The 24,236-nt window shown below is 42.1% G+C and overlaps 2 protein-coding genes across 4 annotated transcripts; one reads left to right on the top strand and one right to left on the bottom strand.

Moving 5' to 3' along the window:
- The first annotated feature begins 1,161 nt into the window (after positions 1-1,161).
- On the top strand, positions 1,162-12,839 carry ptpn2b (protein tyrosine phosphatase non-receptor type 2b). 3 transcript variants are annotated; one of them, XM_077008347.1, is made up of 11 exons: positions 1,162-1,503; positions 2,464-2,554; positions 2,770-2,870; positions 3,799-3,897; positions 4,975-5,112; positions 5,616-5,825; positions 7,490-7,651; positions 8,617-8,807; positions 9,718-9,816; positions 10,252-10,398; positions 12,175-12,839. In XM_077008347.1, exons 1-10 carry the CDS (start codon positions 1,447-1,449, stop codon positions 10,274-10,276), a joined length of 1,173 nt encoding a protein of 390 aa, XP_076864462.1. In that variant the 5' UTR covers positions 1,162-1,446; the 3' UTR covers positions 10,277-10,398; positions 12,175-12,839. The 3 variants fall into 3 exon arrangements, with proteins under 3 accessions (XP_076864462.1, XP_076864460.1, XP_076864461.1); XM_077008345.1 differs by having other exon boundaries at positions 1,164-1,503; positions 8,614-8,807; XM_077008346.1 differs by lacking the exon at positions 10,252-10,398 and having other exon boundaries at positions 1,166-1,503; positions 8,614-8,807.
- psmg2 (proteasome (prosome, macropain) assembly chaperone 2) lies at positions 12,448-17,229 on the bottom strand. Its single transcript, XM_077008351.1, has 7 exons — positions 17,050-17,229; positions 16,735-16,897; positions 16,590-16,648; positions 16,377-16,495; positions 16,006-16,179; positions 14,198-14,318; positions 12,448-13,456 (listed from the first exon to the last, which is right to left on the bottom strand). The coding sequence occupies exons 1-7, from the start codon at positions 17,104-17,106 to the stop codon at positions 13,376-13,378; spliced, it is 774 nt and encodes a 257-aa protein (XP_076864466.1). The 5' UTR covers positions 17,107-17,229; the 3' UTR covers positions 12,448-13,375.
- Between the last annotated feature and the right edge of the window lie 7,007 nt (positions 17,230-24,236).

Here is a 24,236-nt window from a genome sequence, read left to right as displayed (position 1 = left end):
GGAACAGACAACAGGTAGAAATGAGAGATTTTCAACTGATTTCAAAGATTTTTATTAATGGAGATCTAGGATGTGTTATTTTAGTGTTCCCTTTTTTTGAGCAGTATATATATATATATATATATATATATATATATATATATATATATATATATATATATATATATATATATATATATGCATACATATATATGTACATATACATATATATATTGACAGCTGATAATACATCGTGCTTTTTTGATAACAGAAAAAAGAAGATATAAACTATATCACATCCAAATAGATGTTGCAGTCTAATGTATCTGATTCAGCAACTGGATTAATCGTATTCTGAGGTACAGTAAATTGGTCCTTGGGCAGAGGGCAAGGATTTCTGGATGTATCAACAGTCATTTAATTTAATTGTTGACATTGTAGCTGAGCTTGTCACTATATTGAGGTCAATCCGATTTCTGCACTTAAAATGTTTATTGGATACTGAGAGGCTTCCTCAACACACTGAATCATAAGTCATAAAAGCATTACTCAGAAACAAACTAAACTAAAAACTACCTACTACTGCAGTGTTCTATGGTAAGCTTTAGCGCTCCTGACATAAAAAATATTTACAAATATGCAAAAAAACATTTATGAACATGAACCTGAAATGCCTTTTCACAATGCAGAGAGACAATAATGTTTTATTGCCTAAACTGAAAAACTGAATCCAAAATACAAGACCTTCATCATATATATATATATATATATATATATATATATATATATATATATATATATATATATATATATATATATATATATATATATATATATATATATATATATAATAGACAGTACTCCATTCCATAGACATTCTATAAGTATGTCTATGGAATGTCATAAGTAAATGACATTATATATATATATATAAGGATACTGTCTATGGAATGGACACCTCTTCTACATGGTACATGCTACATTGTAATGTGTATATATATAATAATTCACAATTCGTATATATATATATATATCATCATTGATTATTCGATTTTCATTTTATTTTATTCAAGATATTTAATTTTATTTTATTTCAATTTTAAGATTGCCCTGCAGTACCGTATGTGTATACCAATTTGCCCTTTGACAGCTTAAAACTGCGCATGCGTGGGTCATCTCAGTGCGGAGTTCTGTCAGGCCTGCGCAGAATCGCTGATCATTAGATCTTTAAGTTATTGTCTCCCCTAAATCTCGCCGTTTATGTAGTATAGATCATATGAGCCGCAAAGTGCGCTACTTCAACTCCAACCCCTCGCTTTCACCATAGATGTCAACTACACGGACAAATAGGATGTCTTTGTTTTTATTTTTATGGCTCAGCGTTGGCGCAAGAAATGACTGATTTTTTGTATAGTAATATTTATTTTTATTAGAAACGAACAAAAGACTGACAGCATCCGCAAAGAAATGGACCACGAATTTAAGGACATAGATTCAGAAGGCCGGTGGCAGAACCTATACATAGTAAGTTAGCAAGCTAAGCTAGCTGTTAACTAACCAGCCGCGAAGCCTAGCTAATTAGCCAGCTAGCTAACTAACTTACTTTTAGGAAGTATCACCGTACAGGCTGCCGTTAAATGTAACTGGTTTGAGGGTTTTATTTTACTCCTTCACACGCCAGTTTGTTTTGGGAACACTTGGTGGTGAAATTGTGAAGCGCCCATACGCGTATGTAGCTAGTTGGCTAATATAAGTGAACTAGTTACCTGTAGCAGTTAGCTGGTTAGCTAACGCTAGCTGGCTGTGTTTGTGGAGTACAGCTGGTTTAATTTGAACTGTAACCGTAACCGCACGCGCTCGTAACGGTCGGCCGTGTACAGCTGGTTTAGTTTGAACTGTAACCGTAACCGCACGCGCTGGTAACGGTCGCGCGCCGCTGTCCTCTCCACACAACCTGTTAGTTTGTAGCAGGCTGGCTGTAAACCTGTACACCACACTGAGGCGCACAGTCGTCCGTGTGGGAGCCTCTTTGGGCTGGATGACATATTCACCACGTTACGTGTTGGTCTGTACGTTTCTATACAAGAAACTAACGTAATGTAAACGGATGCTGGATGTTTGTGTAACTAATGTTAGCTGAACCGACTGGCGGGGTATGTTGCAGCTTGAGAAATTCCAGTAAGTCACTTGTGCTATTCTGGGAAACAACTCCAGACTCCGTGATGTTCACTATAAGTTACACCACTGACAGACGTAGGTTAAGGATGTGAGCTGCTAGAGTCGTTACACTAATAGTGAGGTGATTTCTGCAACATGGTTCCCCAGGGATCTAACTGATCGCCAGTGTTACTGCCTGCTGTTTCATTGCCAGGTTCCTGGACCCGTCGTGCTGGGTTGGGTTGCACGTCTGTGATTTGTGATTCCGTAACAATGTTGCTTCGCTCCTTATGTTTCTGCACACGTAGCATTATCTCTCTCCTTCAGGAAATACGCAATCAGTCTCAGGAATGTCCTTTCAAAGTGGCGAAGTATCCTGAGAATCGCAACCGCAACAGATACCGAGACGTGAGCCCATGTGAGTGAATGCATGCTGGAGTTATGACCTTTGTAGTTATGTACTTCTGTCTTTCTCACTCTGTAGACTTAATTCACATGTCAAGTCGGGATGCCTATATTGTGTGTCTTGTGACTATCGTATGACTCCACAGGCGTAAAGTTAGCTCTGCATCTTGTTACAGTTTCAGGTGCTAACTTTCTGTCTTCATTTGTTTATGTTCTTAAATCTGTCAGTTGATCACAGTCGGGTGAAACTGGGAAACACGGAGAATGATTACATCAACGCCAGCTTGGTTGAAATAGAAGAAGCCCAAAGAAGTTACATCCTTACTCAGGTAAGACTGAATAAGATTTAAGTAAGTAAGCCTATGCATTCTGGACTGATTCAAGTATGTAATCTAATATGTACTGATCCAGGTACGGAATCTAATAAATTACATACTGATTCAGGTAAATGCTGTCTGCAAGTTAAACGCAGGCTTGGGTGAATACTTCCTCTACGTTATGCGTTCTATAGTGGATTCTGTTGCTGTTTCCCCTCAGTGGAAGGTTTGGAGGGTACAAGCATCTTTTCTCAGAGTGAGTTTTCCAGCCTGCCTGGGCTGAACTAATGCCGAGAACATTTTTATTCATGGTGCAGGATGTAGCGCCACGCTAAGGAGCAAGAAAAATAAGCTCAACTGCTGGGAGTAGGCGAACCTACCCCAGAGCGGGGTGGGCGGGTGTGTGTAGATGGAGAAGGTGCTGCAGGAACAGTTTTGAGCATCACTGAGGTTCCTGTGCCTGGCTCGTAGTCTGTATTCCTCCAGTAGTCCTCAAACACTACATTCTGTTTGGATAAGTGTTAATCCTCGTGGTACAGTTCAAACAGTCTTCTCAATGCTGTCTTTACACAGCAAGGAAAAACAACAGGAAACCTGAGTAAAGTTATGGCGTGCTGGTAAACAACATCTGCTTTTTCCTTTCTTTTTTTTGCAATTCTTGTTTTACAACATTGCTAAGGCAGCACAACCCGCAGTGAGGGTTTGCTGCTAATCTTCTTACCAGCGTCTACTGCCCACTTAACCCTGTGGTTAGATAGCAAACGTGCTGTTAAGGTCACAGCAACTGAAACTGAGTGTGTGTGTAGGAGAGGACAGTAAAAACACTGTCTTCATCTGGGTCTTGCCACAGATTTGCAGATTTCAGAAGGACCTCTTGCGTCCACAGTGTTGCGTGTCCTCCCTCTGTTGACCATCCCTGCTTTGCTTTCTTCTGCTGCAGGGTCCTCTCAGGAATACCTGTGGTCATTTCTGGCTTATGATCTGGCAACAGAAGACCAAAGCAGTGATCATGCTGAACAGAGTGATCGAGAAGGGCTCAGTAAGTGCTGCTAAACACACACCTCCCACACACACACGTCAGCTCACGCACCTGGTGAACCGGCATCAGTTAAAACCACCTGCATTGCGAGCGTGCATTCACTGGCATTTGACGGGTTGGGAAAGGCTGTTTTCTGCCTGTCTTGAAGCACCTCACTCAGGCATCAAGACACTTCAGATAAGTCTGTCGCAGAATGTGTGGTTTCTGTGGGTTGGTAGCAATTTACAGCAAGACTCCCCTCGTCAACAAAGTGCTGTTATTCTCACCTTTGGAGAGCAGGGACCTATTGTGCTTTGATCAGTTGTTTTTAAAATGTGGCTATAGTTCAATTGTTTATTATTTTTATTTTATTGCAAGCATCTATGTATGGTGAGAGTAAAGACCTACAAAAGCAAAAGCACCTCAGACATATTTCAGTGCCAAACCCACACTCTTACTATTGAATGGTTGTGTGCACAAAGCTCTTAGACAAGATCTGAACCACATATCAACTTACGTGAGGATTCCGAGTGAACAGACAACCATTCACTCTCCCAGACCTGATGGACCGTGTTGATGGACCTTTAGACTGTGAGACGTTAGAGTACCATCTAGTGCCTGGACGCCACTGAGAATGGGTTTACAATAGACTAGAAACGTCCTTAGTTGTCCCACAGAGGGGAAACTTGGGTGTAACAGCAACCACAGATTATAAAAACAGGACAATATTAACAATAATATATACTGTACAAAGCTATAGCAGTTTTGGGTTCACTTGAAAATGTACATGGTGTGCCAGTGTATTGAACCCTAAAACAGGACAGTTTGTTGTGTAAGAGTACATTGCTATGGATTGGTAATATTATATTTGGTAAAAATGTGTCAAAAAAAAAAAAACTTGAGGATCAAAGAAAAAAATGTGCTATATTTACATCGACATTTAATAACCGTTTCAAAACATTTTCATACTTGGACATCTAGCAGTCTTCCTGAGTCTTCTAGCTATACAGGCACGGAGGTGTATTTCTGCATCTGTCCATCATCAGTCAAACGACAGGTAAATGGTCCCCTGCGGGTGCCCGTCTGCTCTGCACACAGGAGAAGTGTGCCCAGTACTGGCCTACTCAAGAAGAGTGCGACATGTCCTTTCGCGACACGTGCTTCGTGGTGCGGCTGGTGTCGGAGTGCGTCAAGTCGTACTACACCACCAGGCTGCTGGAGCTGCGGAACGCCGAGGTGAGCATCCGCCCTCCAGTGAGCACCGTCCCTCTCGCTACCCCGCCAGACCTGCTGTGCTGAGGTCAGCAGTCTCCCCCTGGCACGTAGCGCGTGTCCCCCCCCCGCCCCCCCACTCTAGCACACTCCATCCTCTTCCAGGAAGGGGCTGGTCACCGGCGGTGAGTCGAATGCTTTTGTTTTTTTTCAGGAAACAAATGAAAATGTAGAGGCGGGTGTGAAACTGCAGGGCTTGGAGTTGCTGAGTCTTCATACCCCTCTTGGTTCTGTGTAACCATTGCCATGTCATTGATCTGAAGCAGAGGTCTATGTTTTGATCTGGATTATGGTCTGGGGGTCTGGATTTTGTTATCCCAGGTCAGAGGTGATAATCTGACTAGTCAATTAAGTGTCAGTGACAATATCCAGAACCAGAGAATGTATTCAAAGTCAGTGTATGGAAGACATGAGATCAAATGTAATTTGTGCTGTGTGTCTTAAGTCTGTCATTTCTTCCATTTCAGACTGGGGAGACACGAGAGATCTACCACTTTCATTACACAACATGGCCTGACTTTGGTGTCCCAGAGTCTCCTGCGTCCTTCCTGAACTTTCTGTTTAAGGTGCGGGAGTCTGGCTCTCTGGGGACCGACCACGGCCCTGCCGTAGTCCACTGCAGCGCCGGCATCGGCCGGTCCGGAACCTTCTCCCTGGTGGACACCTGCCTCGTACTGGTGAGTCCTGACTCGACACGCATAGTGTGGTAGGACACGTGTGATGGGACACGTGTGAAAACGGTCAGCGCTCCTGCCCTCTCTCTTACACATTGACCTCACACATCCGCTCAAGAATAGTCTATGGACTCCAGTGTGACCACAAGATGTGACCTTTCACCTGCTCACCTGACCTGGTCATGCAGTATTCTAAAAGCCGTTTTGACATGGTCATACACGCTCTCGTATTTATTCAGTCTGCCTTAATGGTGATGTAAAGGTTTTTCCCCTTCGCAGGGCAATAATGCGATCTTGAAGTAGAACCATCGCTAATCCTGGCTTGATGGTGAGCTTTGGGCCTGTTTAATGTGGGTAAACCTAACAAAGTCATGCAAGGGAAATGAGTGGAACCAGCAAGGGGTGTTAATCAAACTTGTGGTATCCTGCAAAGCTGAGGAAGTCGTGGGGGGTGGGGGGGGGTCTCAGCTATATGGAAGTAGTATGAAGTATTAATAAGTATTAAGGCCCATGTTTGTGTCTCTGCAGCTGTCACTGGGGCCAAAACCACAGTCGCGTGTCTTTACAGCCATTATGGCAGAGTGCTGCAGTGTGGCGGTGTGGTAGTCTATGAGGCTTTACATTTGACACTTTTAACACCACAGATTTGACCATTTGAGCTGTGAAACCAGTTCATACTTATTATTCCTTCATATATATATGCAAATGCCTTTGGGATGTACAGGCTCACTTTTGTCTTTCCTACTTTTCTGTTCTTTAAGAAGTTTGCTTGTACCTTCATTTATATAACGTATGTGCTTAGTTAAATGTGTGTGTACCATTATTAGCTTTAGTTAGCAGGGAGGCCAGTATGGATCTGGATTGTTGGGAGAGGCTTGGTGATGTGTTGGGTAAAATCCATGTGGAATTGAGTATACACCTCCCCAGCCCCACCATGTGTGTGTGTGTGTGTGTGTGTGTGTGTGTGTGTGTGTGTGTGTGTGTGTGTGTGTGTGTGAGCACTATTGGCATAGATCATAAAGCCCATGTGGAACTGGTGGCACCGAGTATGTGGTCAGGTCAGTTTAGGTTTATGTTAAGAGAGGTGCAGCTTGGGCTTAAAGTGGGCTTGGAGAATGGTGAGCAATTTGGAGGGATCTTGTGTTTAATTGGGTCAAATCCAGAAGAAGCAAGGCGCCTACCTGACGACCCCTGAGCTCACGGTGTCGTGGATGCTGGAATGAAGAAGCTCTAATGGATTGGCATAGGATATTTGACATCTTATCCTGTATATAAATACGATTCTATTCATGCCAAATAAAGTATATCCTAAGGTTAAACTAATGAATCCTCGGGTTTCCCCAGGCGTTTGGTTATTTCCAGGATATTCAAACTGGCAGCATTATCAAATTGTTTATCACGATAAATATTGATATTGATTAGCATGGAGGAAAAAAAAATTGTCGATCATATTTTTGCCATAATCGTCCAGCTCTACTTTCACATATAGTCTTCCCTAATGTTGACGAAGATGTGATTCCCTCTCTAATACGGTCAGTCCGCCCTCAAGGGTGATACCATAACATTGATTCCCTCTCTAATACGGTCAGTCCGCCCTTAAGGGTCATAACGTAACGTTGATTCCCTTTTGCACTCGACTGCTGAGAACTCTTCCTCTGTCGCCACAGATGGACAAGCGGAAAGAACCGTCGTCCGTGGACATCAAGAAGGTCCTTCTGGACATGAGGAAGTACCGCATGGGTCTGATCCAGACGCCCGATCAGCTCAGGTTCTCCTACCTCGCCGTACTGGAGGGGGCCAAATGCATCATGGGAGACACGTCAGTGCAGGTGAGCCCTCAGTGCAGTTTCACCTCTGAAGTGAAACATTCATTTAGGACCGATAACAACCGGGTTTAAGGATTGCAAAACGTTGGTGTTTACTCCTGATTATGGTACTAATGTTTGAACTAATTAACCAGAATGCCCTGGTTCTCTGCTATGCAACCCTGACGGGCATCTCTGACTGTACTTGCCTTGTGTAGGTCAGATCTTGGAGACAATAGTTTGTTGCTTTTCACCATACATGTTACCGTTTGGCAAAATCGTCAGAGAGCACGGCCTCCAAATGCAAATTAATTCAAATTTGCACACACTAAACCAATAGACTCCTACCTGATGCACAGATTGGAGTTCATATAAATACTTGGAAGGCTAAGGATGTTATTAAATAAAACCAAATGTCTGAACAATTTGAGGCCTTAGCATAACTTTGAGGCCTTAGCATAACAAAGTTAGCATAACTTCATCTGCTTCTGTCCCTGAAGAGCATCCAGGGTTGAAATGCTTGTGTGGTCAGGCCTGCTTGTCCTTCTGTTCTCCACGTCTTCATCTTCTCTTGCTCCCTTTGCTTCTTGGAGGCCTGTTGATTTATCCTAAATCAACTCATTTAAGTGTATATTAAAATATATGCACTTTTTATTAACTGTTTTTATAATATCTCTTATATTTTCATATTCTTATCAGTTCTTGCACAGTGTCCTTGGGTATCTCGTGAATAAAATTAATAAAATAAATGATTGTGGTGGTGATTGTTAATAATAGTTAATAATCATTTCAGTGACAGATATTCCCTTCATCTCCTAAAAACAGGAGTCATGAGCCAGAAAACACAGAATTGTCACTTGTCCTTCCAAGCCAAAGCAAGTGACCCCCCCCCCCCCCCCCCCACGTGCCCCCAGCATGTCTGTCATTGGTCCGTTTATGAAGGAAACCCTTTAAGTTTGGATCTCTCTGACTGACTGTGTATATAGAAGGAGTGGCGAGAGCTTTCCAGAGAGGACCAGGAGAGAGTGTCCGAGTCTCCGCCCCCCCAGCCCCCTAAATGCCCTGCAGAGCGCTACAATGGTACCAAGATGCCCCACCCAGATGAGGTAGGAGAGGCGGAGCCAGAAAGGAGGATGCCCTCAGAAGCCAAGGAGTCAGAAGGAGACGGGTGCACAACAAAGTAAGAAGCACGTGTGTGTACACCGGTGGGTTCTTACCTGGTGTTACCTTGAGTGTGTGGCTCTCATTTCCTTAACTGAGGTATAGTCCAAAACTCCACTTTATATTGCATCACAGCAATTAGATATTTGAGAAGTATAGTAGGTGATGAGTCTCCTGTTTCCTCAAACAAGCTGCTGAAAAGCTGAGGGTTTAAGTCTTAGTTAAGGGGTTGATTAGTTAAGTCTTAGTTAAGGGGTTGATTAGCTGAGGGTGTAAGTCTTAGTTAAGGGGTTGATTAGCTGAGGGTTTAAGTCTTAGTTAAGGGGTTGATTAGTTAAGTCTTAGTTAAGGGGTTGATTAACTGAGGGTGTAAGTCTTAGTTAAGGGGTTGATTAACTGAGGGTGTAAGTCTTAGTTAAGGGGTTGATTAGCTGAGGGTGTAAGTCTTAGTTAAGGGGTTGATTAGCTGAGGGTGTAAGTCTTAGTTAAGGGGTTGATTAGCTGAGGGTTTAAGTCTTAGTTAAGGGGTTGATTAGCTGAGGGTGTAAGTCTTAGTTAAGGGGTTGATTAGCTGAGGGTTTAAGTCTTAGTTAAGGGGTTGATTAGCTGAGGGTTTAAGTCTTAGTTAAGGGGTTGATTAGTTAAGTCTTAGTTAAGGGGTTGATTAGCTGAAGGGTGAAGTTGGATGCGTTAGAACCAGGAGATGGGCTGGAGAAAGGGGACTTTTGGAGCGCGGGTCATTTATAGCAAATCAAACCCTGGCAGAGCAATGAGGAGGCGGGACTTACTTCTGTCTTCCTCCGTGAATCACTCTGTACCAGTGAAACTGTACAGAACTCGGAAGCCGCTGTAAGACTCATTAATGGAGTAATGGAGTCACTGTGCCTCTTTAATGTTTAGTGTGGGTTTGTTTTGTTTATCCATCCCAGTTCTCTCAAAAGGCAACGCGATGAGAAGATGTCGACACAGAAGGCCCCCCCAAAACCATCCAAGCCCAGGATGAACGACTCTGAGAGGAAAAGGAAGAGGTGAAGCTGACATGTTGCAGGGAGGTGTTTACTGTGCCCTCAGCCCTCCGCACCTTTACCGTAGCTGCAGTCTCTTGGGCCACTGAGCGTAACGGTGACTGCTAGACTTTGGAAGTCTTTCCATGAGGTTTCGTCAGTTAGCCTTGCTTTGTGGTCCAGATTATGTGCTGTTGACCAGCATTAAAGATGTCGGGCTTCCTGTCTGGACCTCACACACCTCACACCCTCCGCACACACTGCCAGTAATTTGACATGGAGAGTAGCCGTGACCGGTTTATGCTTTGGTCGTCCCAAAACTAGGTCACGTGTCAATACGACCCCAGTGAGCCTTCTGAGTTGAAGCCTCATTCCTGGCCCAGCTGAGTCACTTTGTCCTGTGCCCTTTGACCCTGTGCCCTCTGACCCTATGCCCTCTGTTGTGCCTCTTTTACACAGCCTGGGCTGCATTTGCTGCACGTGACACAGCGACAGCTGTCACGTTGGGCCACGCCCCCAATGAGGCAGCTGCGACACGGCCGCAGGATTTTAGTACAGACAGGCGTGCCTGGGCCCCTGGGCCCCTGTGCCCCACCCCCCCAGGCTGTATGTGAGCGAGTGGGCGTGGCCTGCCGCTCTTGGCTTTGCTGCTGTTGTGCTTGAGTTTGGAGTGTCGGCGGGGTGGGGGGTGGGGGTCTGTAGCATGCGGGGCTTCTGCTTGCTCTTGTGTTTTTCGCCTTCTGGTTGTCCCTGCAGTAGTTTCACAGCGTTTGAATGAAGCGGCAGAGCCCTGCGAATGATGCTAACGACACAGGAGGCGGAGTGTATCCTGTCTGTGGGCTGTGTGAAGTGTTGCTGACTAAGGCTGAAGTGAAGGGGGTGTTGTACGCAAATTTTGGCCTTTGTTTTTTTTTTCAGATGCACTTGTGTGTCACACCCAGTACTGTGACTCATTGGAACGTGCATTAGTTTGTTGAGTGTGTGTTAATTACTGGGTGGGGGTTTGGCATTTTGACTGGGTGAGCTGCCCTCATGCGTGAGGTGAGAACAGGGGGAGGTGTGTCTAACTGTTTGCTGCTGAAGTCACTACCATGTGCTGTTTTACCTGATCGTGCCACCTACCCCCTCCTACTGGCTTCTCCACTCCTCACACGCCCCGCCCCTTCTCCTCACATGCCCCGCCCCTTCTGACCTGTTCATCCACTGTGAGCACTAGCACTGCCACTAACGGCATATTGGTAAATACCATAATTGCCACATCTTACCCGTCCAGCTTTGACAGCGTCAGTTCTTCGTCTTCAGTTACAGTGACGGGGTCATGGGTTTTAAATGTCTGGATCGCTAGTAGTGGTTAGATCAGATAAGAAATGTTTTCAAACCCAATTCTTAAGGTTCCCCACAATCTCTATCCTAGATTGCAGCAGACATGAGCAAAGATTGAATGCTTTTGATTGCTGGTTCACACGTTCTGGGACCTGAGAAAACACAAATGTGTAGCGTCTGGGGTTCCTTGAGGATTGAGTTAGAAAACGCAGCTGCCACTTTCCTAAACCGCAGTGCCACTAACTAACTCTGACCCTTTACAGACCGTCACCCAGGCGACCACTGGAGGGGGCAGGGCTTGTAGCCAGAGGGGTGTGGCTTGCAGCGTGTGGAGTTTGGTTTGATGCTTTAGTTGCGGTGCAGAGTTGGTCCCATTCCTGCTCCTGGAGTCCGCCCGCCCTACCCTGTCCGCTCCACCTACATTAATGCACCTCCTACAGCTGCTTGGTCCATTATCCCACCTAGGGCTGTGCACCATCACCTACAGACTACATCCCAGTGTCATTCACTTCTAGATAACACAAATCATGATGAATCACATTTTCTCAAAGTTCAAGGACTAGTTTATTTTTTATATATGCTTTAAAAAGACATTTCTTATTGCATTAAATAATATACTTGGCAAATTAAAGATACTTTTAATCTTTTCATTATTCTCATTTTAGGACCAAAATTATGCATCTAAGAAAATTTGTTAATGTTAATTATTTCATGTTTAAAATGTAAACCCTTTAACTATAATTTCAAAATACAGACCCATGTGAATATGGTTCACAATGCTGTTACATAGAACTGTTACATAGCTTTATTATATATGAACATGGAGCACTTTCACAATGAAATGATGTTTTTCTGTGCTCCCACGGTATGTTGGGTATATTAGGGCTGTGTGATATGGTGACTGCACAGTCCTCTTGTGAGGGTGGGCGGAGCCTGTCCAGGCGGTGTCCTTTGGGGCCCCCAGTGGCAGGCCTGGGCACCTCCTCTACACTACAGCCTACCAGGCCCACTGAACCGCACCGCTCATGCCTGCACATCCTGTCGTTTTTCTTTTGACAGAGCAAGAACCAGTGACATCTAACTCCATGGCAACCTGAGCAGGGATCTCCAGCCCATAATAGTCGCCCTCCAGCGGGCTTGACCCTGCATCCTTGTGTTTACAGCGTGGAGTGTGAGAGGATCAGGAGCATCTGCCTACCCACACAGACCAGCACAGCTATGGTAGACAACTTGCATCTCGAGTGCACGCCATGATTTCCATTGGCTCTATTTTTACTTTGTGTCTCCCTTTTTGTTTTTTTTTTTAGGTTTTTTTTTTTTTTTTTTAAACCATTTTTCATTGTATTTTATTTCGCTTGCGTTTCTGAAAGGCAGCAGGATGTAATGTAACGTGTAGGCCTACTTATTGCCAATTTGTATTGTTGTCCCCCACATTGTATTTTTAGACAAACCCTTTTTTCAGAGGCAAAATGAAAAATGCTCTATTTTTCTATATAGAAATTACTTGAAATGTTCCAATGTCTGCTAGCGCTGAGGGTACTCCGAGCAGAATGACCAGTCTTATACAGAGGAACAGTTCCAGTGCGTGAGTGTGTATAGTGGTTTTTAAGCTATGTATGAAGCAGGAGTGTATTTTTGACTGTATAAAACTGATGACGCATTGTATTTGCTTAAGGAAAACAGTCTTAACATTTCCTTATCCAAATAAAACCAAACTGGCATCATGTCGTTTCTGTAACAGGGGACTGTCTTGTTGTCCACTTCTTTGTGGGCTTTGCCAAAAGGAAAGTGAGGAAAACAGAAGAGCCCTGTGTCCCAGCAGAGAGAAGCGGGTGGTGTTCTCTTTGCTAGCGGGGCGAGTGGCTTTGATCTGCACCAGTTGCGTCAGGGCTGGGGCCTCTACCCCTGCTGGTAAACAGACAGGCACCCAGCCAGACAGGAAGAGCTCGGCAGGCGGTTAAGGGGACTCTCACGAGGCCTTGTGTTGGACCGACGACGAGTCAAGCCACAGCAAGAAACTAAAAATCACAACGTTAAATGAAATGTACACGTTTTATTATAAAGACTCGAGACAATACCAAAGCTAGGTGTATGTGTGTTACACACAGAACTCCCTCATCTGTTGCATTGGATGTTTTAGGCACGATCTCAGAGTCCAGTGTGCTGACGTTTCCAGCAGTGCAGTCACACATGGGAACTCTCAGTATAGCATTTCCCTGGGGCAGATGTGTTGATGAGCGTGCTCAGTTTGCTCTGGGCTTCAGTAAAGCAGGGGCGGGACACCGCTACCGAAGAGCAGTCTCCAGGATGGGGGTGTCCTCCATGGGGTGGGGCCCTGTGCCTACACACACACACACACACACAGCAAGCACTCGGTCACACTGGCCATGTGCACAAAGCCTGATCATCTCAGCAGTCCGTTTCATAGCTCGTACAGATTAGTGTCGCAATAAAGCCCTTTTATCTAAACCTCTATCAAAAAGTGATTTGAATGGAATTTCTATCCAATCAAAAGATGTGCTGTGCTCTTAAATTTGCATGAATAGGGGGGACGTTGGCCATGTAAACCCCTAATCGGCTCTCATGAACCGGAACCTTGCTGGCCTTCGCACATGCTCAGTGCTTCCTGCTGAGCAACATCCTGATGAAGTCTCGAAAGAAACTGCAGGAAACATTTTAACCTATAAAAAGGTTTACAGTTCTGTCTACCAACATTATCTGCAGTCACAGTCTGAAAACAACACACGGTGCTCTACATTCTATAAGTCAGGTTAGCGGCCACCTGTGAGCATGTAGGCTAGCAACAGGACGCAGTGCAGGGATGCGGTTTGATTTGGACCAGATTTCCCCGTGGTTTCCCATTTCATACATCACTTTAGTGATGTTCATTTATTTACATAAAATGCAGTCTTACTTGGGACTACTGTATGTAGTCCTTAAATATAAGGCTAAAGGTAGAACACAAATGTGGATCAGACCCTGACAACTAGTTTGTGAAACTCTAAACTCTTTGCCATACACCTTGATGGTGATCTGTGAAACAACAGTGCACCGCCCAAAGCTTCTCAAAATAATCACTTACAGGTTTCTCCACCAGGTGGAGCCAGTTGTTCAGGTGGTTACATAGGGCAAAAGCATCTGGGATGTTGTCCCCTTCAGAGCAGAATACCAGCACAACTGCCATGGGGACACGCTCTGTGCAGCTGAGGAGCGAAACATAGCACATGTAGCAACACTTCCCACAATTACCTTTAACTCTGTCAAAACAGCACGTATGACTACATTTCCCACAATTACCTTTAACTCTGTCAAAACAGCACGTATGACTACATTTCCCACAATTACCTTTAACTCTGTCAAAACAGCACGTATGACTACATTTCCCACAATTACCTTTAACTCTGTCAAAACAGCACATATGACTACATTTCCCACAATTACATTTAACTCTGTCAAAACAGCACGTATGACTACATTTCCCACAATTACCTTTAACTCTGTCAAAACAGCACGTATGACTACATTTCCCACAATTTCCATTAACTTGGTCAAAATGTAGCACACTTCCCACAATTATCTTTAACTAACGTAATTATCCAATCAAGCCCAATATTGAAATAATTTTTAAGAAGCACGGGGTATGGTCAGCTTCACCTTAAGGAGGTGGGGGAATAAATAACAGATCCCGTGCCTCCCCGAATCTGATCTAGAGTGGCTGTATGGTAGGGGAGGAAACTGATTACATCGCCCCCTACTGTTTGCCATCAAAACGGATGTTCACATTTTGCCCCATTTGGTTAGAAGTAGGGGTGACCTGCAATAGTCGCTGATTCGACTATAGTCGACTATACCCCCTAGTCGACTATGAACGTCATAGTCGAATGTACCATTCTAACTGCATGGGGGTGCCCGAGGATGCTGCTAAGAATTAGTTGTTACATGAAATGTCTTAGATTTCGTAATATATAGCCTTTTGTCAAATAAAATCATCCTAATCCTAATTTCTGTTAATAAATATTTTGAAATGATGTGTGCATTAACAATAGGCATCTTCCTTACTACACATTAATAAATCACACCCTGCAGTTGTACAATCCAAATGAGCGGAGCTGAACACCTACAGGATAGTCAGCATCTGCCGAGATTATAATGGCTACTAAAAAAACTTCAAAAGTGTGGGAGTATTTTGAAAATGATAAAGATGAATCAAACAAAGTAAAGGGCAAGTTATGTCATCAACATCTTTCATTTCACATGACAACAACCAACATGGCATACCATTTAAAACGCGTAAGGCGGAAAAAAAACAGTTCAGCCGTTTGTCGTTTCGGTCGTGTCGACAAGTAGGCCTATACACATTTTTTGTTGTTTGCTTTTTAAACCCCGTTACTTGAACTTCCTCATAATTTTTTTGCTGTTGTGTGGCAATTTTTTTATATTTTCAGGCAGGCATATTTTATTGAAAATATTTTTGACATTTTGCACAGTGCCTGTCTGACAGTTCGATATGCGAACTGCGCATTGACGGTTAATGTTCTCTAATGTTTAATTAAAAAATAATAATAAAAGCTGAATAAAGCCAACCTACCATGTTTATTCATTTATCTGAGTGTTTTAGGTTTTTACTTTGAAGTGGAAAAAAGTCCTGAATGAGAACGAGATCCCGTATAAAGTGCTCTAGATAAAAAAAACTATTAGTAAATAGTTCCTAAAGGGAAATTCTGACTAATCAGATTTGACTATGAAAATCCTTAGTTGAAGACACCTCTAGTTAGAAGAGTTTATAGACGTAATTAAAATATTGAGAATACACATGTTGTGTGAGATGATGTACAAAACATATCAAGAAGATGCAAGAAAGGCATGGCACTCTTATAAACTCCCCCGTACCAGTCCATGTAGAGTCCTTTGGTGATGCCTCCTCCCGGGACGTACAGACGTTGCTCGGAGTCACTGATACCAGGAAAGGCGCTCACTCTCTCCAGCTCGGTCCAGCCCAGCTGTGCCAGGTCCTGGGCCACCTGCTCCTCCAGAGGTGGGGTCAAAAGGTGGCGCAGGGCCGAGCTGTGGGACGGGCACACGGGCGTTAGCAATCACTTCATTACACCAGGCCAGGAAGATCACAGCCCCAGGGCCAGAGAGCATGTGACAGATCGCACACGAGCATCTGCGTGATATATTGTTTGTTAATTGTAACCACAGAATGTTGATCTTCACAGAACCGACGCTGCAGGAGGCTGAATGTAAGAGAGTTCCTCTACCCTCTGAGCTGCTGGTCGTCTCTCTGGTGTGCGTGACTGCTGGATAGCAGCACGGTTCTGGAGAATGCACTACTTTTGATCCAGGACACCACGAGCTTGCGAAATGATTTCGTTTTCGTCTGGAATAAGCACACAAACATTCATCAACCCCCAACGCACACGTGTAGTGTGCAGATGTCGGGTGAGTCATATTAACTGTGAGTGGCCACTCACCTGTAAAACCGGCGTCCTGATCTGCAACACAGCCAGCTTCAGATCCCCACGGGAGTACACTTCAATTACACAACGGTAAACATCAGCTGAGATGTTGTGCATGGTGCCAACAGCGAGTAGGTAAAGTTGGGAAGAGTGAACTGACCTTCTGCACTGGTGCTCAGCTGAGCGGGCTCTTCTGAGTACGGGTCACTACCCACCAGAGGGACCAGGCAGGCGCTATGGATGTGGCCCACTCTCGGCATGCTGAGTGTGGATATGAGCAGATCCGCGGCGAGCTGGCCCACATTACCTACAGAAACAGCTGGCTGTGACCAGGTGGAAACATTATAGTTAAAAACATAAAAATGATATTAACCATTAGATGTTAAAGTCAGCCAGTTAGCAACCTTCTCTCGTGTCAGCGCAAGTGATGAAGCAAAAAGAATAGCTAGCCAACTATCTCTCATTTTAAACTTACCAAAATTAAAGTAAACCCTTTAAAAGAGGGCGCCGTGTCTTCAGTCGAAACGAACATACTTTATTTGTCTACATATAACAAGTCTCGTTGATGTAAGCAGCGTGATCTCGGTTTCACATTAGAGTAAAGCCGCCTTAAGCCCAGATTCGCTGATCTTCATCTTCTCACTTCCTGGAAATGTATTGTACTCATGATTTGTAAATCGCTGAATTGCGCAGCGTACGTTACATGTCTCATTTAACATGCCTGACCAATAATACATTTTAAAATTTCAAAAGCATCATCATACTTATAATACACACTGATTTAATACTTCGATATAATACCAATTTTATGTAGTAGTTTAAAAGTTGAAATCGTAAACTGTGGTTTAAGATTGGGGGAAAATATGAACATGCAGTTGGCATTTCCTCCTAATAGATGAAATGTCAAAATAAAAGTTCTAAATGCTCGTCCATTAATCCGCGTTTTAATATATCAACACGCGAGTTTAAAATATATATAAGGCGTTAATAGTTTATTTGTTATTTGAACATACAGCAACCGTGTAAATGACAACTGTTCTATGATACAAAGCACAAAATAAAAGAACGAACGTAGTGTAAACATAAAAAACTAAAAGCATGTAAGCCACCATAAAACGTGGCGAGAAATTTCTTGTCTGCGAATAAAACGAGATGTCTTGACTGCTTGTGTTTTCAAAAAACTAATTGGGTTGCAGTGGTAGTGAATAAATTATTCAATATAATGTCTTAATTACTTAGTTACTTATTGTACTTAGTTACATTTTATGTCTGTTCTAATTATTTTAATAGTTTTCACATCTTATTTACTTTATTACATTAGTTTGTCTATTATTTTAATAATTTGTCTTTTAATTACGTTATTTTATAATGTTTATTTCCTTTTTATCTTTGCTTTCTTTTAATGTTTTGTTTTATTTATTCTGTAAATGACTGAGTTTGCATCAACAATTGTGGCACTGGTCCAGTTTTATGAATAGCTGTCTAAAAGAAGTAATGTAAGAAACAGACAGTTACTAGATTGTGCAGAGTGAGAAGGTCAAATAGATAAAACTAAATACTTGAAAAAATGTTATTGTAAATATCTCTCCCTTTTCCCTAAACGAACCATTTGTTTTTTGTTTTGATAAAGTTGTTAATAGTCCCACTAATAGTCATTTTAAGTGGGACAGTATACTGTAAATGAATGAATGAATGGTGTTCTGACTTCTGTACAGTATTGTGTATGGCCCCTGTGAGTGACGTGGAACTAATGAGAGTTTTGCATAAAGCACAACATCAGTGTTTCCATATTGATGTGATTTTCCCAATACGTGTAATTGATAAATACAAATATTGATCCCAAAATGTCCAGGAAGTGAAAAATCGATACAGATGTAAGGGTGTTTCAAGAAAGATGGTAAAGCGAATACATGTTTGTGCTTCAAGGAGAAAACCGGTGTGTCTTTTGTGTTATGAAGCGGTGGTGGTTGTCAAAAAGTACAATCTACGTCGGCATTTTGAGACCAAACACGGAGCTAAATATGCCAAAATTAGGCATCAAGAAAAACAACAAATTGCCAATGAATTAAAGGCAAACTGCGATCGCAACAGAATGTGTTCACAACCACAAACAATGCGGCAATAAAAGCTGGTTTTGTTGTGGCTGAAAAAATCACCACAAAGTCTTTTTCAGAGCGTTTTTGAAGCACAGTTGCTATTTTCAGTTATTTGATATTTCAAGTTTTGAACAAAGTAAACATGATATCTTTGATTTTATTTTTCTTTATTCACTTGGATAGTTTGATCGTTGGTGGAGTAATGAGGGTTTCATAACATAAATGAAAAGGATTTATATTAGGCTATAGGATTTATTTTTTTATAACCGCAACAAGCAAACATTTTTTTTTACATCTATGCAAATATATGTAAGCTTAATATTTGTAACTTGAATAAGTAATAAATTCAGAGTTATTTAACATTAAGAAGTAGTTACATTTCTAAGTTACATTTGGCCCTCTGTGAGCAATGATTATGATTATGGGGGGGAGGGACCTGCACTTTTTCAAAAGTTTTGGTAAACCCCGCGCCCCAGTTCTCAAGCCATTTGTGCCCCCCCCACCTATGAATCAAAATTTCGCCCATGGACAGAACCACCAGACAACCTCAAAGTTTTAAGACTCTCTTAATGGTACCCACAGGGCTGCAGAGGCAAACACCGGTTGGACCTTGTCAGAACTCTGAAAAACAATAAACGACTGTGATTATCTTGCATTATTCAGGGTGGCCAACTGATGGTGTAGAGCCCCCATACTCAAATTTCTGGCCCGCGAGCTGTTTTGAAAAGTGTTTTTTTTTTTTAGGAATTTTTTCAATTGCGCTATCCGCTCTTATTTTGAAATCGCGCACCGCGATCTCAAGACGACAACAAACAGGTAGCAGACGCCCAAATGCGTTCGCCACCCCCCCCCCACCCCCAAACCGGCCCCTTCAGTGATTGAAAAAATAAAATGTGGCCCGTCATCATTTCTATTTGAGTACCCCTGGTGTAGAGGATTACAAAATTCCATGCATGTTTATTGTGGGTTTTGAAAGTTAGTTCAACTTACCTGTTTGTCCCAGCAGGTTTGCTGCCTCTTACAGGTCAAAGGACCTGAGCCCAGGGGGTTGATGGGTTATGTAGTCTGGAGGTACACTGAAAAAAACTCTTTGAATTTACTTAATTTTAATGCGTACATCGGTCTCACACAATCCAATTGTGTAAGGTTAAAGTCATTTCATCCCCTTACTTTTATTGTGCAAGGGTAACGTAATTTTATAACATTATATGGAGATGAAGAAATCACTTTAACTTTACATAATGTGTGGTGTTCCAGTATCTTAAAATGTGTTGGAATTACACACCTCTTTTAAATAGTTTCAAAGTATTTTTTTCACCTTAATCAGAGATGATGAGATCACTTTAACCTTACACAATGCATTAGTGTCCCAGTATCTTGAAAATGTTTTGGAACAACATCTTCTTCTTCTTCTTCTTCTTTCGGCTATTCCCGTTTAGGGGTCGCCACAGCGGATCAAACTCCTCCATCTGGCCCTGTCCTGAGTGTCCTCCACTGACACACCAGCCACTCTCATATCCTCTACCACTGCATCCATAAACCTCCTCTTAGGTCTACCTCTCCTCCTCTTGCCTGGAAGTTCCATCCTCAAAACCCTCCTACCAATATACCTCTCCTTCCTCCTCTGTACATGTCCAAACCATCTCAATCTCGCTTCTCTAACTTTATCTCCAAAACATGCTACATGTGCTGATCCTCTAATAAACTAATTTCTGATCCTATCCTTCCTCGTCACTCCAAATGAGAATCTCAACATCTTCATCTCAGATACCTCCATCTCCCTCACCTGTCTCTTTGTCAGTGCCACTGTCTCCAGTCCATACAACATAGCAGGTCTCACTACTGTCCTGTAGATCTTTCCTTTCATTCTAGCTGACACCCTTCTATCACAGATCACCCCAGACACTTTATGCCATCCACAACACCCTGCCTGCACTCTCTTCTTTACCTCTCTTTCACTTCCAACACTGCTGGACCCTCGGTTCAAGACGATGGCATTCTTAAGTGCGTCAAAAGCCAATGAAGCAGTGAAACGATTAAAATCGGAGTGCGCAGCAGAAATGAGAAAGGCTGTACCAACACAAATGGAAGATGACCAAGCTGGACCTTCAACTCAAACGTCTGCTCCCAGTTCAGGTATTTCATGATTGGTAATTGTGTTTATTTGTATTTTATTATTCTTGCAAATTATTCCATGTGATTAGAAATACGTAATTAGTAATGTAGATGCATTAAATTTATTCATCAGATGACAACCTGTGGCAGCAGCTGGACATGGACGTCAAGGAGACCCAGTCCAAATCAAATGTCACCACTGATTCAATTATTGAGGTACAAAGGTACATCTCTGAGGCGAACACACCAAGATCACAGGACCCATTAAAATACTGGGAAACACGAAGACTTCATTACCCTACTTTATATAAACTGGCAATGAAATATCTATGTACACCGTCATCATCAGTGCCCTGTAAAAGGGTCTATTCAAAAGCAGGAGAAATTGTATATAAACGGCGCAATTGCCTGAGCCCAAATATTTTAAAGCAGCTGATGTTTCTAAATAAAAACTTGTGAATTTTATTTTTTTTGTGAATTTTATTTTTTTTTCAAAGTTAATTTTGAAGTTGCCTGCAATGACTCTTTAAATCCAGTAGATGCCATTAAGTGATACAGCAACACTGTTTCAACACCGTATCGACACAGTTTGGGGAAGTGTGCCATACACCCATGAGGCCTTGTCTGCCCATCACTACTTTTCAAACCTGGAACACAATTAAAATTCGTCAGATAAATGTTCCTTACCCTGTTTTTGATGGGTGTTTCTTTATACTACCACATATCGTTTCGGACAACACTGCACAGAATGTGCCGCGCCAAGTTTAAACGCCTCCGCCGAGGTTCGCGTGAGGTGTGCGGAGTCGCGCGCTATGTTCACTCGCGAAAGTATAAATTCAGCCTTAAATTGTCGCTGATCACCTACAGTTACTCGCACAGCTCACACACGCACGTCCACACGGAATTAACACAAACGTAACGCTTTCAAAATAAAAGCGTCACAGTTGTATTGCACGCACATAGATATTTGTTTCATTTACGCTTGGCCTCTCGCGGGCCGGACAGGGACGCACAAAGGGCCGGATGTGGCCCGCGGGCCGTGGTTTGCTGTCCTACATCGTTCTACGCCAGGCAAACCACACTACTCTAGAAGCTTCTAAGTGGCACTCTACCTCTTCTTCAAACTCCATACATCCTACAATACTCTCTCCTTCCTCTTCAAAGTCCATGGCACGGTAATATCTTTCTTCTTCAAACTTCATGGATATGGATTCTCCCATATAGGTTGTATTCATCTTTTTGCATTCTTTGAGATATTCCTAATTTTTAATTCAATATCTCTCTTTCTCTCTGTCTGTCTGTCTCTCTCTCTCTGTTTGCTGATTAAATCTGATCTTATATTGATTATCGTCATAGTAACCTCCTTCTATATTCTCCAAGCCATTGTGATGCAGACTGATGTAGAACATTCATTGGGGTCTTGTCATACCTAAGGGACATTTCACTCTTCATGGTGTGTACTAACCAGTGTTGCGAATAACGCCGTTAAAAATAACGGCGTTAGGTAACGTCGTCATTTTGTCAGTAACGGGATAATATAATTAGTTACTTTTCCTGTCGTTACAACGTCGTTTACGTTACTGGTCATTAAAAGCGGCGCGTTACTATATATTGATATACTAATGCAAGCGGACCGCTGCCCAGGTTAGTGAGGAGTAACAGATCTCGATAGGTCACAGTTCTTGGTGTAACACCTGTTTAAACTTAACAAGTCAGTAAGCGATTGGCTAAGGCAGCGTTATGATAGCCAATCAGAGCCAGTGTTTTTACACTCGCGCCGAAGCACGCGAGTGACACGACACAAACGAAGAAGAGGCCGAAATGGCGTCAGGTGCAAGCCGAAGAAAACTAGAATTTTCAAGGCGATATAAACATTATTTAAGAAAATACTTGAAGTTCCTGAATGTGTACCAGACTGGGTATTTGATTTATTTAATTAAGAATAGAGGTTTTATTGTTAAGTTTACTTCTGTTGTAAACAAACCAGTTGTCTCAGGTTGAGAGAATTTAATTTAATTTGATAGATGTAAATGCACTTTATATAGTGTAACTGTTTACTTTTGCTTTTTTTTTTCAAAGATTTGGGATTTTTTAATGATTTTATCCTGCACTGGTCTGTGGATGTGCAATAAATATCAAAAGTTAAACAATTTTCTGATCTACTCATTTCAACTGACTGTGAAAACTGCTTTAAAAAAAAAAACTTAATTAATTGGCATATAACCTTTTTTTAACTGTAACGCAAATAGTTACTTTCCCTGGTAACGAGTTACTTTTATTATAGAGTAATTCAGTTACTAACTCAGTTACTTTTTTGAACAAGTAGTGAGTAACTATAACTAATTACTTTTTTAAAGTAACGTTCCCAACACTGGTACTAACTGTCCAAAGTTTTTTCAGCCAATTACATTGATTTTTACTAATCATGAATATACAGGAGTATACAGGAATATTTAATAAGTATCTTAAGTTAGGTTATTCCATTTTTTTGCTGTAGTTTATCATTTGTTTATGTACCTACACAAGACTACATTTTTCAGAAAAAGGAGCCTCTACATTTCTGTACTGTCACCTGACATCAAAGTACAAGCATGTGGCCAAATAATGTGCAGATGACAGTTGATGGTGTATGAGGGTTGTGAAGCTGAACCACTGTGGCCACTGATTACTTAAGCATGTATGTATGAAAGGTGCTATACAAATAAATATTATTATTATTATTATTATTATTATTATTATTATTATTATTGAACAAAAGCGCAAGTGAATAAATTAATACACGGAAAATCGTTATCATTTACAAATAACCATTAGAGTGTGTACTTTTTTGGGGACTGAATCCATTGTAACTGTAATTGTAACTCCAAAATGTTATTTTGTTTTGGGATTGCTTCTAAAGTTCATTTAATTTCCTCTTTTTGATTTAAGGAAGCGCGGCTGGCGCTCCGTGTTGTTCTTCTGTGAGTGTGGGACAAGATTAGTAGTGAGGATCTGAGAGCAGGTCTGAGAGCAGGGATTCCATGTCTCGTCCTTGGCTGCGCCCGAACGTTACAACTATATTAAACTTTGAAAGGTTCACAGCCTTTTTCAAGGCTAGTGTAACGTTGCTAACTAGCAACTCACAGCTTTTTTAAAAGTTTATTGTTATTTGCATATTACATTATTGATAATAGTAGAAGTGTAAGCTTTATAATAGTAAAAAAAAAGTGCGCGTGTGAAAAAAAATAAATAAAATTGCGCGTGTGAGCATGCATGTGTGAAAAATAAAAAATGTATGAAAAAAAGTGCGTGTATAAAAAAATAAATAAAATTGCGCGTGTGTGAGCATGCATGTGTGAAACAAAAAATTATAAAATGTGCGTGTGGAAAAAAAAAATTTAATGCGCGTGAGCGTGCGCATGTGGAAGAATGTTCGCGTGTGAAAAAAAGGGCGCGTGTGAAAAATATATAT

Source organism: Brachyhypopomus gauderio, chromosome 6, assembly GCF_052324685.1.
Source record: "Brachyhypopomus gauderio isolate BG-103 chromosome 6, BGAUD_0.2, whole genome shotgun sequence".
Taxonomy (NCBI): Eukaryota; Metazoa; Chordata; class Actinopteri; order Gymnotiformes; family Hypopomidae; genus Brachyhypopomus; species Brachyhypopomus gauderio.
Note: the sequence above shows the minus strand (reverse complement) of the source record. Positions and strands in the feature narration are given on the sequence as shown.

Bases quoted from the DNA above. Each gene is read 5' to 3' on its own strand.
- psmg2 (XM_077008351.1), bottom strand. From the start codon at position 17,106: ATGTTCGTTTCGACTGAAGACACGGCGCCCTCTTTTAAAGGGTTTACT. The intron at 16,898-17,049 runs GTAAGTTTAAAA...ACCTGGTCACAG, and splicing joins AAGGGTTTACTTTAATTTTG to CCAGCTGTTTCTGTAGGTAA. The intron at 14,319-16,005 runs GTACGGGGGAGT...TTCGCTCCTCAG, and splicing joins AAAGGACTCTACATGGACTG to CTGCACAGAGCGTGTCCCCA.
- ptpn2b (XM_077008345.1), top strand. From the start codon at position 1,447: ATGGACCACGAATTTAAGGACATAGATTCAGAAGGCCGGTGGCAGAAC. The intron at 1,504-2,463 runs GTAAGTTAGCAA...TCTCTCCTTCAG, and splicing joins GGTGGCAGAACCTATACATA to GAAATACGCAATCAGTCTCA. The intron at 5,826-7,489 runs GTGAGTCCTGAC...CTGTCGCCACAG, and splicing joins TGGACACCTGCCTCGTACTG to ATGGACAAGCGGAAAGAACC.